The sequence below is a fragment of the Epinephelus lanceolatus genome, chromosome 10, assembly GCF_041903045.1.
Source record: "Epinephelus lanceolatus isolate andai-2023 chromosome 10, ASM4190304v1, whole genome shotgun sequence".
Classification (NCBI taxonomy): Eukaryota; Metazoa; Chordata; class Actinopteri; order Perciformes; family Serranidae; genus Epinephelus; species Epinephelus lanceolatus.
In genome coordinates this window covers 8446042-8461282 of record NC_135743.1, presented here as the reverse complement: position 1 = coordinate 8461282, position 15241 = coordinate 8446042, and the positions used below count along the sequence as shown (strand labels likewise).

Here is a 15241-nt window from a genome sequence, read left to right as displayed (position 1 = left end):
CTGTTGCATAAGAAACATGTCCCCTCAGGAAATAATAACAAATGCTAAGACATAGATGGGTGTGTGCAGTATTGTTTTTAGTTTTGGTAAAGGAAGCAGAGGGAAATCCTGAGGAGAATGTATGGCATGGCAGCCCTGGTAATGAATACAGCAGGAAGCAGACACATACTATCAGTAAGATGTGACTGTAAGGTCACATTCTTGCCCAGATCATAAGGATTATCTGCAGTCATGCATTTAGATTTTAAGCTCTCCTTTTATATAAAGAACTCTCCTTAAGCATCAGACTGTGTGAAAGAATGTGACTTTCATGTTTACTTCTGTCTACATTGTCTACATTTTTGTCTTGCCGTACTCCAACACAGTGAAGGGATTTATAATGGTTGATTGATTTTGAAAAAATCCTTACATAATATTTTGGCTCTCTGCAATTTCAGAATTGCCCAATGGATCTGTTTGATGTTTTGTAGATAACTTGTTTGTGTTTGAGATGTTTTTCATGTTGGGGAAGTCTTCCTCTGTACATCATCCATTTAGTTTTACTATTCTGTGTCATCTAAGATAATGTCTTAATCGTGCAAACAAAAAACATTCTGACTGAGACTGTGCTATGGGCTGCAGTCTGGGTCAGTGGCCATTGCATTTGCTAACAGCAACTGCTGCGATATGTAGCGGCTAATGGGCATGTAGCTACTTACATGTTTCAGATGATATGTCATGTTAGTAGTTGTTCGTCCTTCACCTTCTCAAAATGATCCCACACTTTGGATTTCCTGCCCCACATGTTATTAACTAGCCTGTGGAATAACCGCAGGTACCAGCCCTGGAAATTAGGGGCCGTACACATGCCGCGTCTTTAACTGCCTGGAAAACGTGAGGTCAGGCGCTGGGCACTGCACTTGTGCCTTTTTTTGTGCCAGCTTTCATGAGTGTGGCAGCAGGTCTGTCTGGGGTTGCTAAGCAACCTTAACAAGCATAATATAGCCTATTTACCTGAAATCCTGAGTGCAGAGCTGATCTTCTTCCAGGCGCTGTTTATAATTGTGTAGACCTATCGTCCATGGGACAGATGTAAAGCTCTGGGTAGCCCTGCACTAACATGATCAACTTTTCCGTATTTATCAGGCTAAGTATTTACAGAAGAAGGGAAAGATATCTGTCGGCTGTGATTGGTTTGTATTGTTTTTCCTGTCTGACTGCTGAGCGTGACCACTTCCTGTGTCTGTCCTTTCAAATTAAATTCCCACATAGTCAAGTCATACAGGTTTTGATTTATTTTGACGAGGCGCAGCTCCCAATAGAGTTTCACATTGTTTTTTATTTTTTGTTTTGTTTTTCTGCGACAGATGAAATCTTGCCAACTTATGAATTATCTGGTTGACTAACGTTTGGCAGCCCTTCATGTAACTTATCATTCCTATTATTTAATCACATTTTGTGACTTTGGCCGTCTCTCCTTGACAAAGTTCACGAGTACTGGTTCTTTCAGTATGTGAGGTTTGCACATCTCAGTTTGATTGCATAATAGGTCGTCTGGTAAACCGCCAGACTGCTGGGATACGTTGCCTTTTCGCAGCGGTAAGAAAAAATCCATACTGTCACAGCCCTAGTTTTCACTGGAGTGCATTAGGAATTCTTATCTTGGCAGCATCATATAGTTGAGAAAATGATGCATTGCTTTTGTATAAAGTGGTACCATAAAGCTGCCACATGATGATTAACAAGGGTTTGGGTTTGGCTGCTGCTAAATTTGTGAAATGAGTTTGACTAATCCAAAATATAAAATTATGTGCTTGTGCTGAAGGAACCTGCTGCAGTGGAAAGAGCAGGATTCATTGGAAATGTCAGAAGTGTGGCTGCTGTAGACGACTGGATTTGTGTGGGCGATAGTCTCCTGAGGGAGAATTCCTGTTGTATCTCCATAATATACAGTGACAGGTACCTTAAGTTGCCCAAAAAGTTGCTGCTGTGATTCTGCTCAGCAAATATTCAGAGGGAACAAAGAGGGACCAGGAAGGAAAGACATAACACACAAACAATATCTCAGAGCAGAAAGAATGTTGTGTTGTTTTCTGTTGTATTGTTATGTAAGGTTGAGATTTACTTTGTCTTTTTATTTGAAACTTGAAGAGATCTTCTACCTGTGTAAAGGTATAAGCAGGGTCCGACGTTAAGGTTTTTTCCTACTTACCCTGCCGGGCAAGTACTTCTCAAATCTACTTGCCCCATCTAATTTCTTACTTGCCCTGCCTAAGAGGTTCTTTTTCTGGCTTTATGGTGCATATTTTCGCTCATGACTTATATCTTACGTCAGCAGAGACGCTCAGCCAATGGAGGCAGCAGCACAAAAAAAAGCAGCACACTGCAACTGGCCCCTCCAAGGACAGAAACAGGAGAGGAAATACACAATTACAGGCCTGGAATTAAGTCATTTTTAGGGCAAGGCCACTTTGGCCTTTGATAAATACAAATTTATTGGGGCATCATGGCCAAAATGTGGGGCACCAAGGCCAAAACCAATGGCACAATAACAATATGTGCTAACTACATTGAATGAAGACAAAACAATATATGTGTTGAAAAACAGTATTGAGTTTATTAAAACTGGGTGTGCATGACTGGGGATATATCTCGTTTCTTGTTGTTTTGATTCATGTCCCTTATTTTTTAAGTCTTTGAAATATCTTTATTCTTTTGTTATCTCCTAGTTATTAAGAAATTATTATTAGAAGAAGATTCTTTATTGTCCTTTCTCAGCACATTACTGTACATACATTGAAATGAAATTTGACTTCTGCATTTGACCCATCCTACTGTATACACTGGGAGCAGTGGGCAGCCGCAGTGCAGCATCCGGGGACCAACTCCAGTTCTTTTGCCAATGCCAGTGGTCAGGGTCACAGACAGGAGTATTCACCTAACATAGCCTACATATCTTTAATTATATAATTATTTATATGTCTCTATGTATATTTTTACATAAATCCCCAATATTTAATTTGCCTTTAAAAAAATTCTCTTCCTTCATTTAATTTGACAGTGTTTATTGTATTGTAGTATATGTATTAATTCTCTACAGGATCTTGTATGTTCTTTAATGTGTGTTCAATTTATTAAAAGAAAAAAACAAAAAAATGTTTTGGTGAACCCTGCAGCAAAGTGAACCCTCTTCCTCAGAGAGGATCTTTGCCTCCCAGTTTGTTCCTGGTGGTAGAGCAGAGTGAACCATCTTCCTTCTCAGAGGATCTTTGTCCCATGAGAGCAGGCAGCATGCTCTCCGTGTCGGCATTTAAAACAACTTTCGCTGGCGATTTGACAGTTACTAGAAGCACATTATGACCCTTTGTAAAAGTTTCTGTGTGGTACCTGTGTTCTACATGAGCTAATGTTAGCGGATAAGGACTGAGAGGCTGTCCGGTATGTGTGTGTCCGAGTCGGTGCTGCTTGCCCGATCGGGCACGTCTGCGCAGGGTCTGCTGGCCCGCCGGCTATTTTTATTTGCCCCGGGCATTCGGGCAACCGTTAATGTCAGACCCTGATAAGTATCACTGAAATACTCTATTACAAATAAAAGCCCTGCATTTTAAGTCTCACGTAAGTAAGTAAAATTAATATTTCATTTCAGTAAGTACTTTGGGATATTATTACTGTCTCATTAACCCTTTGAAACCTGGAGCGACACCACTTTTTTTGTGCTGCTTTCAGACACCCTTTTCAAGTATTTAAACCTTTGAGCCCTGAGCAATGTTGTGCGGTTTCTTTCGAAAACCTGAGAGAAAAAGTAGTGACCAACTTTGTAAGAAAAAAAATTAATTGATTTAGAAAATTCTAAAAAAAAAAAAAAAAAAAAAAAGACATTATACAACAGTTAGGTCCGGCCCTGCAATCTGATTGGTCGAGAGACAGTAAAACCGTGACGATATTGGAGTACAACATCACGGTTATTTCACTGTGTATGCATCACTCCGCCTCACAGCTGATTGCAATCAACAATCAAATCAAAACTGACGGTTAGTGTCAGTGAGGTCAGCAGTTGCGTTGTAGGCTAATTAATTCATCCACTGTCAAACAGCCAAAAATATGGATTTATTTCCTAAAATAAGTTTTGAATTGAACTATGAATGGTCATCAGAGGAAGATGAGGGAGAGGAGAAGCTGAATCCATCTGAGCACACATCCAGGTTTGTCAGTGTTTCATCAGCGGAGCTCAATGACTTGGAGAAAAGCAACATACTGTCAGATCAGAAGGCCTCGTGCCTATGACCGAATCACAGCCGTGACAATATAGGAGTATAACATCACTCCCTCTCGTGTATTGCTTAAGTAAAAATACATTTATAATTACTATCATTTCATATTTAAAATTATGGTACAGGATTATTATAATTTCTAAGCACTTTTTCTAGGACAATTCCTTTTTTTGTTTATTTTGAACTCTTTTTAAAACAAATTTTAATTTTCTCTTTTACTTTTTTTTCTTTTTTTTTTTTTCAAATTTTTCAGGTCATCTCTGTTATTGCTCATTGCCTTCTTCCAGTGTTTTTGAAAGAAATCAAGCCTATTTTCCTCAGGTTTTAAAGGTTTAACATGTAAATGTTGTCAGAGTACAGCTAAAATATCCAACTGTACATACTGTTGGGTAGTTAAATTTATACAATGCATAATTCATAAACTGAACATTGTTTTTAAACATAAAATCTTGATCTGAAAAGTAACTACAGCTGTTGAATGAATGGAGTAAAAAGTGCAATATTTTGCCCTGAAATGTTGTGGAGTAGAAGCATAAAATGTTGTAAATGCTTTTCAAGAACAGCAGTAGCCTTGATTGATTTGTTGAGAAAAGCCCTTCGGTCCTCAAACTGTTTACTTTTCAGGGAGCAAGAAAACCATGCTTCTACAAAGCTGAACAGATATACATTGTATTCCTTTATGTTGAAATATAAAAACAATATTTTCAAGGTTTTTATCGTTTGCAGTATTGATCTTATAAATCATATGACTTTGTTTACCATGCTGTATCTACTGAAAGGTTTTATTTACGCACTGTGTTCTGTTTCTCTGCAGGATGGCTCAAGACAGCGTAAAGAAAGAAAGAAGACTGTATCATTCAGCAGCATGCCCACTGAGAAGAAAATTAGCAGTGCAAGCGACTGCATCAGTGCAATGGTGGATGGCTCTGAGCTGAAGAAAGTGCGATCCAATTCCCGCGTCTACCACCGCTACTTTCTCCTTGATGCCGACATGCAGTCTTTGAGATGGGAGCCCTCAAAGAAGGAATCAGAAAAGGCTAAGATTGATGTAAAATCCATCAAGGAGGTGCGGACGGGGAAAAACACAGACACTTTTAGAACTAATGGAACCTATGATCAGATATCAGAGGACTGTGCCTTCTCAATCATTTTTGGGGAGAACTATGAGTCTCTGGATTTGGTGGCAAACACTGCAGATGTAGCCAACATTTGGATTACAGGGCTGAGGTACCTGATCTCCTACGGGAAACATACTTTGAATATGATAGAGAGCAGTCAGAACAACATGCGCTCATCTTGGCTAGGCGAACTTTTTGATGAGGCAGACGTTAATAACAGCAAACAAATAACAATATGTGCTGCTGTGCAGCTAATCAAGAAGTTGAACCCTGGACTTAAAAATGTGAAAATAGAATTGAAGTTCAAGGAGCTTCACAAAGCGAAGGACAAAGCAGGTTCTGATGTGACGAGAGATGAGTTCATTGAGGTCTTTCATGATCTTTGCACCAGACCAGAAATTTATTTTCTCTTTGTTCAGTTCTCCAGCAACAAAGAATTTCTGGATACCAAGGACTTAATGATATTTTTGGAGGCAGAGCAGGGCATGGCACAAGTCAGTGAAGACACCAGCTTAGAAGTCATTCAGAAATATGAACCGTCTAAAGAGGGCCAGCTCAAGGGTTGGCTTTCCCTTGATGGGTTCACTAACTATCTTATGTCTCCAGAGTGCCATATATTTGACCCTGAACAAAAAACAGTCTGTCAGGACATGAACCAGCCCTTGTCCCACTATTACATCAACTCATCCCACAACACATATCTGATAGAAGATCAGTTCAGAGGTCCGTCTGATGTGACAGGGTATATCCGTGCCCTCAAGATGGGCTGCCGCAGTGTAGAGCTAGATGTATGGGACGGGCCTGATAATGAACCTGTTATTTACACTGGTCACACGATGACATCACAGATAGTTTTCCGCAGCGTCATCGACGTCATCAACAAGTATGCATTTGTTGCATCTGAGTTTCCACTGCTACTGTGTTTAGAAAACCATTGCTCCTTAAAGCAGCAGAGAGTCATGTTTCAGCACCTAAAGAAGATCCTCGGAGACAAGATCCACCTCGATCCTCCAAAACCTGAGGACTGCTACCTCCCCTCCCCCTTAGAACTGAAGGGGAAGATCCTGCTGAAGGGTAAGAAACTGAGCACAAACTGCACTGCTTCTGAAGGTGAGGTGACAGACGAGGACGAGGGGGCAGAGATGTCTCAGAGGATGAGCATAGAGTCTGCTGAACAACAGACTATCGCACCCAAGAAATTCCAGCTGTCGAAGGACCTCTCGGATCTGGTGACCTTGTGTAAGTCTGTTGAGTTCAAAGACTTCCCAACATCTTTCCAGACCCAGAAACAATGGGAGCTTTGCTCTTTCAATGAGGTCTTTGCCAGTCGCTGTGCCAGTGACTTCCCAGGTGACTTTGTAAACTACAACAAGAAGTACCTTGCACGAGTTTACCCGAGCCCCATGCGGATCGACTCCAGCAACATGAATCCACAAGATTTTTGGAAGTGTGGGTGCCAGATTGTAGCAATGAACTACCAGACTCCTGGCCTGATGATGGATCTAAACATAGGCTGGTTCCGTCAGAACGGAAACTGCGGCTATGTGCTGCGTCCAGCGATCATGAGAGAGCAGGTTTCATATTTTAGTGCCAACACTAAAGATTCAGTGCCTGGTGTTTCTCCGCAGCTCTTACACATCAAGATCATCAGCGGACAAAACTTCCCTAAACCCAAAGGCTCAGGTGCCAAAGGAGACGTGGTAGACCCCTATGTGTATGTGGAAATACACGGCATTCCTGCTGACTGCGCTGAGCAAAGGACTAAAACAGTCAACCAAAACGGGGACAACCCTCTATTTGACGAGAGCTTTGAGTTTCAGATAAATCTCCCCGAGCTTGCAATGGTGCGCTTTGTGGTGCTAGACGACGACTATATTGGTGATGAATTTATCGGCCAGTATACGATCCCCTTTGAGTGTCTCCAACCAGGTTTTCGCCACGTGCCGCTACAGTCTCTGACAGGCGAGGTTCTGCCACATACCTTGCTGTTTGTTCATGTGGCCATAACCAATCGAAGAGGAGGCGGCAAACCTCACAAAAGGGGACTGTCTGTACGGAAGGGCAAGAAGAGTAGAGAGTATGCCAGCATGAGGGTGCTATTGATCAAGGCTGTGGATGATGTCTTCAAAACAGCCATACTACCACTAAGGGAGGGAACGGACCTCAGAGAAAACATGCAGGTAGGATATTTAAATCAAACTCCATTTAAAGATTATTCTGTTACCAGTATCCTCTGTTGTGTGCGCTACTGAGCCAACAATTTCATCACGACTTTTTCTTCCATCTTCCAGCGTGGAATGTTTTTCTGTGGAAGGGTTGACTGAAGAAAATGTAGCCCCAAGTCAAGTATAGATTATAACCAGATTTACTACAAAGAATCTCGAGCATCTAAAAAAGGCTCCCACTCTGGAAAGAGAAACAAAAAACCACCAGGCTTGACTGAATTAGATTTGATCTAATCCTTGTGTTGCGCAACAGTCAAAACAAATGTGGGAAGACGAGTTGAAAAAAATTGTGATGAGATCCCTTCCTGTTTGAATAATAGGGTTTTTTTTAGTGTTGAAATCACTGCAGCTCCAACAGATGATTAACATGGCCAAGCTGTGAACACGTTTTAACCAAAGCTTTTTTTAATGGCTCCAAATCCAGTGTCATCCCAAACTTATTGTCTGGTCTGATATTTAGTAAGCTTTGCCACCACAGAGATCATGAAAACAGTGTAATTTTATCTCCCTCGTGTCCACATTTATATCATATTTGTGGTCCTCAGCAGTCACTTGAAGTCTCTGTAAAAAAATTATATGAGAAATGCTGTACTGGAGTGTCACAACACTCTGTGGTTGGTCCCATGTTGTGTTCCTTCAGGCATTGTATTAGGATTTATTTTGGTAGCCCTGTTTATATTGCAGTCATTGTGTGATAACAAGCCACTGGCCTTGAGACTATAACACATCTTGGCTGTCCTGTCACAGTTTGTCCCTCCGGTTGTTTATGTAGGGGTTTAAATTTGGGCTAGCACAGGAAGGTTAGGATTTGTGTGTGTACATATGTGTGTGTGTGTGTGTGTGTTTCATTTCCGTGTCAGCCAAAAGGATTGAGTGTTTATAAGTGGTTAACAAGTGCCAAAATGAAAGTTCTCACAGGTAATGAGTGAGCAGTTACTTCCTCTGTGGGGGGTGGTTAAATATATTTAATGCAGATCAATGGCAGATTCTAGCAACTTAAAATATTAATTCCCTGCTTTTCAGTCTTAATTGATGGTTGTATCATTTTGCGTGTCATGCCAGTATAAACCAGTGTAACTGCAAGCCAGTCCAGCTTTAATTTGTCTCCTCTCTCTTTGCAGAATGCCATTGTGTCCTTTAAAGAGCTGTGCGGCCTTTCAGCAGTGGCTAACCTGAAGCAGTGCATCTTGGCCCTTTCCCCTCGACTGACCGGACCCGACAGCAACCCCCTGCTGGTGTTCAACCTCAGTGACCAGTACCCTAACTTGGAGCCCCAAGGCCTGCTACCAGAGGTCCTCAAGAAAGTCATCACCACCTACGAAATGGTAGGTAGTCGTCAGAAAGAGTTTTCAGTGTATTTGCACAGTTATAAAACCTGGAAGCAAAAGTGATACAAGCAGATGAATCAGATGCATTTCCATAATTAAAAACACAAGAGGAAGAGACAAAAATCTGTGAGGGTAAAATATAAAAGGGGAATTTCACATTCAGTGATACAAACCTCAGTGAATTCAGAAGACAGAAACATATCAGCTGACATGATTTAATCTGCTGTTTTGAGGTAAATGTGCTTTTTCTTTCTTGTCCATCCAGGTAGTTCTTGTGCATGCAGCAGTGCACAGAGAAAAAACTTTACATCTCAACATATGAACTGTAGTTAAAGGTGGATTTCTATCTTTGTATCTGTCTGTCTATCTATTTATCTATGCATCCATCAAAGAGCAAAAAAAAAATGTGCCCACCAAACGAGCTTTGACTCCAATTAAATCCATACCGTAGCTTTACTGGATTTAATGGGGGCATACAGGGACGGTTAGGTAACGTGGCTGGAGCTCTGTTAAGTAATAAAATCAATGTTCGCACGTTATGCAACATGCCATTGAGGCTATTCCCAGATGACGCCATTACCCTGAACACATCCTGTTCTCTTACATTGATTCTCAGCACATTTTTGCCTTATTTCCATTGCACAGTACAGCACAGCTCTACTCCGCTCAACTCCTTCTTTAGTTTTCCATTTGCAAAAGTTGTCGATAGTACCTGGTACTTTTTTTGGTACCATCTCGGATGAGGTTCAGAGCGAGGTGAGCTGACAATAAAAGGTGAAGTTAAAACACTGTAGACCTCTGATTGGTCTGAGAGAATCGTCACCAGCACGACACTGAACATCCTGTACAAATCATTTTGAAATGACAGAGAAAAATGGCAGTCTGCAAAACTGAGCTGTACACTACGCCTTACACTCTGTAATGTAGATGAAGAGCAGAAGTTTTACGCGAGGTCACCATGGTGATCAGCTGAGAATCCGCCTACACTGAGGGCGTACTTTTAGAAGTAGGAAACGAAAAAGAGAGGAACACCTGCTACCAAAAATGAGTTGAGTCAAGCCAAACCATGCAGTGGAAATGAGGCATATGAGCAAGTTTCCATCATTATTACAGGCACGAGGCAGAAATCCCCCGCAAAAATCAAATGGCAAAGCAACAAGTGAACTACTTTAAATAATTTTGCATTCAGTAATTGGAGTTTATTTTATCAGATTTATCTCCATCCTCCTGGCTGTAGCATTATGTCTCCAGAATATTTATTAAACCCTGTAAGATCAGCATCAGTGTCTGAGCCCAGCTGGTTTTGGTGTTGCACATTTAGTGTGGAAACACACTATAATGAGAAAACATCAGGGAGGGTGCACATGGTGTTGCTAACATCATATTCAGAATTCAGTTTGACACTTTTCTAATATACTCTCTGACAGATCGAGTAGCACTTCACAAAAAGATGAGGGGTGTGCACACTTGGTGACACATGTGCAGAGTTGGTAGGAATTTCACATGTATGGCAGGATTTATACTTCTGTGTTGAATCAACGTAGGCTGTACTTCAACGTTCACCTCCCCAGAAATGTAACTATCTGTGTGGTGACACAGACCTCCTGCCTGTTTATGTAAGCTGAAACCATTTCCCTCAGTGGAAACAAAGCTTTTATTTACATTTATTTCACAGATAAGAAACAATAAATTGTGAAGACAATAAAGCCTCCACAAAATAGCATTTAAGTCCTGTATGTGATTTATCCTGGCTTAATATGAGCAGAGGAAACCTCCGCTATTCACTAGGCTAATACATACAATGTAAAATGCCATAAGCTTGTGCTAATAACGTTAGCATGTTGTATTTGTTTGGAAAACGTCTTTAGTATAAGGCAGTTGTTTTGTCAGTGAACCTTGTGAGTTGTAATGGAGCCAAATTTTGTAACGTTACCTTTGTTAAATGTTGCTGTTGTCCTTGGCTTCATATGAGGACAGGAAATGTTCGCTAGCCACTAAGAGAATTTATACACTGTAAAATGCCATAGGCTTGTTATGGAAACAATTCGTAAAGAGACAATTAAGTGTTAGCTGCACCCAACAGTGTTATTTCCACGGCACATTTCATCCGTTGGGACTCAGAGATAACAATCTGAAAAGGAGGATGATGCTGAAGATGAGATGGATTAAGGTGACCTCTCTGCTGGATTCAGACTCAGGAGCGGAAGGCTAGTTAATTGGGCCTGATAGAAAGAGCGTCAGGAAAATTGAGTTGAAGGGAAGAAAGGAGAAAATGACGGGTGTTTGGGGACCAAAATCGAATAAATTAAGCACAAGGGCTTAAGTGGTGTACAGCTGCAGGCCTTGATCATCAGCAGAGTGCCAGAGGAGATGGTGCGCAGGACGGTGCATGGCTGAAAGGGAGCTGGCAAATATAGAGGCATAAATAAAAGGAGGAGAGCCAGATTTAAAGAGTTTTAAATAATGTATGGAACAGTACAATTAGAAATTCAGGCACTGTGTCAAAACACAGCACTGGGAGTAACCAGGCGTTCGCTTAATTGGCAAAAATAGAATCTGGGTCTCAACCCCTGCCCATTTGTGTGCTGAGAAAAAGGTGGAGAGACTCAGCGTGATGCCAGCTTGTGGTCTTAGATAATATGCTCTGATTTCTGTTTTTGTTCACAACAGATGAACTTAGGGCACGGACTGTAAATAGAGATGAGCTGGGAATGCACAATCTCTCAAACACTGAACCAAGGGGAATACAAAGCCCATATGTTAGTCATTGTTATGTTTGACAGAAAGCCAATATTATTTCTTCTGTGGTATTTCAATATATTAAAACTATGTATATAAATATTCCATGTATTATTATTCATCTGCATATCTCTAGCTTTTGTTCATTTTTAAGGTCTGTTTTGTTGAAAATGTCTCCCCTTTTATTTTGTATGAGTTTCACACCTACATAATAGCACTGCTAAAATCACCTTTAAAATAAATAGCATTTGTGTCTTTGTTAAATGTGTATGGTAATAATAATGATAGAGCTAAACATAGCACTTAGAAGAGGTGGTCTTTAGTGTGCAAATGGGGCCACAGTCCACCCACTTACCTTTGAATGTGCCTTTAAATACATTGGAGATGCTGCCGCTGCCACCAAGACGGTAATTTCTTCTCCCATCAGGGAAGTAATCACAGCGTGTGCGACAGCTCTAAGTGCCGCAACTGCAGCTGCGGAGTGACACAAAACAGCCACAATCACTTAGTCATGACTGCTAGCAGCGTGAACATGGTGATTCAGTACATGGGTGTTTGAGCTTGTGTCTGTCCCCCCATACAGCACACGACATCAGGGGATGGCCTCTGTATTACCATGCCAAAAAAAAGGCTGCGTGTTTATATTTGTCTTTGGAAAATCCCTCACTTTATCATGCCCTCATTAATTTTCTCACAAGTTATACATCTAAATTGTGACGATGCAATGGACAAAGTAGTCATATGGACTTACCACAAGGAACTGTCAAAGCACAAAAACAAATTGCATCAGACCTCATGACTACCCAGTGGGAATAAAATCAGTATATGCTGATAAGAAGACAACAACTCCACAAGTAATTTATTAGAAACAATCATCAGTATGAAAGAGTTCCTAATTAACTGTTCTCTTACCTCAGCGCTCTTATGTGATGAGTGTGGTGTTATTCTCAATCGTTCTTACTGTCAGCAAGTCTAATGAAAAGATCAAAACTAATCATGTTTTTGCTCGACTCAATATTTTCTGACATCTTGACCCAGTGGCTCTCAGCCCTCAGTGTACTGGTTCACACTAGTGACCTGCATCTTAAAAAATGGCTCACAAATATGCACAGTAATTTCACCTTTCAAAAAGGCCCAGTGTTGAGGATGAACACACATTTGGTGCTCTTGAGTATTTCCAGCAAGAGGATAGTGAATGTGGGAGTGTCTCACAATAAACCACAGTTCCCACTATACCGATCCCAGAAAAGTAACACAATGCCCTGCTGTTAAAAACAGTACTGTACTGTATTATATTGGTACCAGTACTTTAAGAATGACTCTCACCAAACCTTCTTTCCCACTGCCCAAATCCCATTAAAGTCTGCTAATATCTGGCTGTTGAAGAGGTTCAGGGAGTCTGCAGGGTCTTAAAAAGTATTAAAAGTAGATAAATCAAATGTCAGAAAATTAAGGCCATTAAAAAGTATTAAAAAGTCTTAATCGCGATTTTATGAATTTTCTTGGCATTCAAGCTACACTATACAAAAAGTCTCCATGATATAATGATATAATTTATTTTCCTCCTCGCGACTATTACAAACAACAATGTGTAGGCACACTCGGACTGCCATCAGGGGGGTGCTGAGCGAAGAAAAAAGTCCAAAAAAGTTAATAACTTAAAAATAATGTTGAAAAGGTAGTTTCTTGCAACCCTAGAAATAAGATAAAAATATTCACAAACGAAAAAACACTTCTGGTTGCTGATAAGTAGTATTTACCTTTTTGATTTAACACTAAAAATTTAAACCCTCGGCGCACACTGCAGCGCAAGCAGACAGATGCGCGACTCAGAGCAGCATGTGGCACTGACACCAGACTCAGAGCGCAGCGGACCGGTGGAAAATGTCACCGTCAGCATATTATTTTACATCAATAAAATTTATTTTATCATTATTTTGAGTCACATTGTTGCAAGAATTTAGTCGTCTGTGTTCAAGCAGGATAACAGGTCTCCATTCATTGCACATAGGGCTTTCTGTTTCCTTGTCGGAGATGTTTTCTTTTTAAATTACATGATAGCTATTCTCCCCTAACTCACCAGTAAAGAATACCTTTGTCCATTTCAAATAACCCGTGGCAATAATAATATCCCTGTTCTCTGATTTACTGTGAAACTTTTTAGGCAATTCATGCAACAATCAGACCAGATGATTCTTTACTCGGCCTAATGGGGCCGGCCTTTATTTGTCAACCAACCAAAAACAATCAATCAATTAAAAACACAAACTGGAACTGGAACATGAAATCTTACATGCCTAACAGACATTGCTTCTCGTTCTTTGAGTTTACATATGGCTAAAGGGGAAAAAACAACCGTAAACGGACGGCATGATTAGTGTTGCATTCAAGGTCCCCCCAATAAACGGGAGAAAAAAAGGCAGAATATTCAATTTCTTTTATTCACAATCGAATCCCGTGCCATCGAACGAAGCTTCGAAGCTTCGAATATTTTGGGTCAGCCCTAAATCCCACATGCAAGGGGCTAGCCATAAGGTTGTTGTTTTCAGCAAGTTGGCCTTGAATAGCTGATGTTGAGCTGTAGAGCTGTGTTACTTGTTATGACCTAAGGTGTATTTTAATAAACCGGCCTTTGGTTTAATTTATTCTTTCTTCTTTCAAGCATTATTCCTTCTCATCTTATCTTATCTTATGTTTGTGCTCCATAGATTTAATTGCAAACTACAACTGTTTAGTAAGTTAAAGATGCGTTGCTGCTAACGACAGCTTGAAGTGGCGATGAGGTCTTAAGGTTTTTCTGGAAGGTCTTAAAAAAGTCTTAAAAAGGTATTGAAATTAACCTCAGGATTCCTGCATATACTCTGAGGTTACAAATTGGCATTCACTCCTGACTCTATAGTCACAGGTATTTATCAGCTCCAACTCCAATCGGCTCCTAGATGCTAATATTCACTTTTACAGCTGAGCTGCCTGCGTGAGTCTTTCTCACAGTCAAGCGTTGAACAGGATTGATAAGAAAAATCTGACATGCTGGACACTATAGAAGTTACCTTTGGGACGACAATGTCATTTAGAACAGGACGTTGCTGATGTTAAATATCCCTGGAACACTGCATATGATAGACTTGCTTTTTGTGCCCAGGAGCTAACCGTCATGCCGCTCCAGTGCAATCATGGCCCTTTCACAAGCTTAATCATCCAGGATTAAACTGCAGTAGCTTTTTGGAGACTTTGTAAAATGAATTTGTCATCATAAATCTGACTCTGATTATCTTTTGTAATTATTCATATATATTTTTTGGACTGAAAAACGTTTTTTTCATTGTTAGCCGTCCATGATGCCAATTAGCGGCTCCATTCCTGTCTCATATACCAATCAGAGGATGTGTTTCTGACAGCGTGGGCGATGTTTGGCAAACATTCAGGCACTAATTTTGTAGACCTTTTGATGTTACTGTTTCAGTATCCGTATCGAGATATTTAGGCAAATATCGTATCAAATTCACAATATTGGCACCATTACAACATTTGCTGCCCACGTTCATAGATTCATGGTAATGAAGGAACATGCAACGCAGTGC

At 40.5% G+C, this 15241-nt stretch overlaps 1 protein-coding gene across 1 annotated transcript in view; it reads left to right on the top strand.

The window, feature by feature from the left end:
• The window catches only part of plcl2 (phospholipase C like 2), a 58224-nt gene that overhangs the window by 21058 nt on the left and 21925 nt on the right, over positions 1-15241 (top strand). The window contains exons 3-4 of the mRNA XM_033640832.2: positions 5065-7548; positions 8715-8918. Coding sequence (XP_033496723.2) covers positions 5065-7548; positions 8715-8918 — 2688 coding nt within the window. The remainder of the gene's footprint in view (positions 1-5064; positions 7549-8714; positions 8919-15241) is intronic.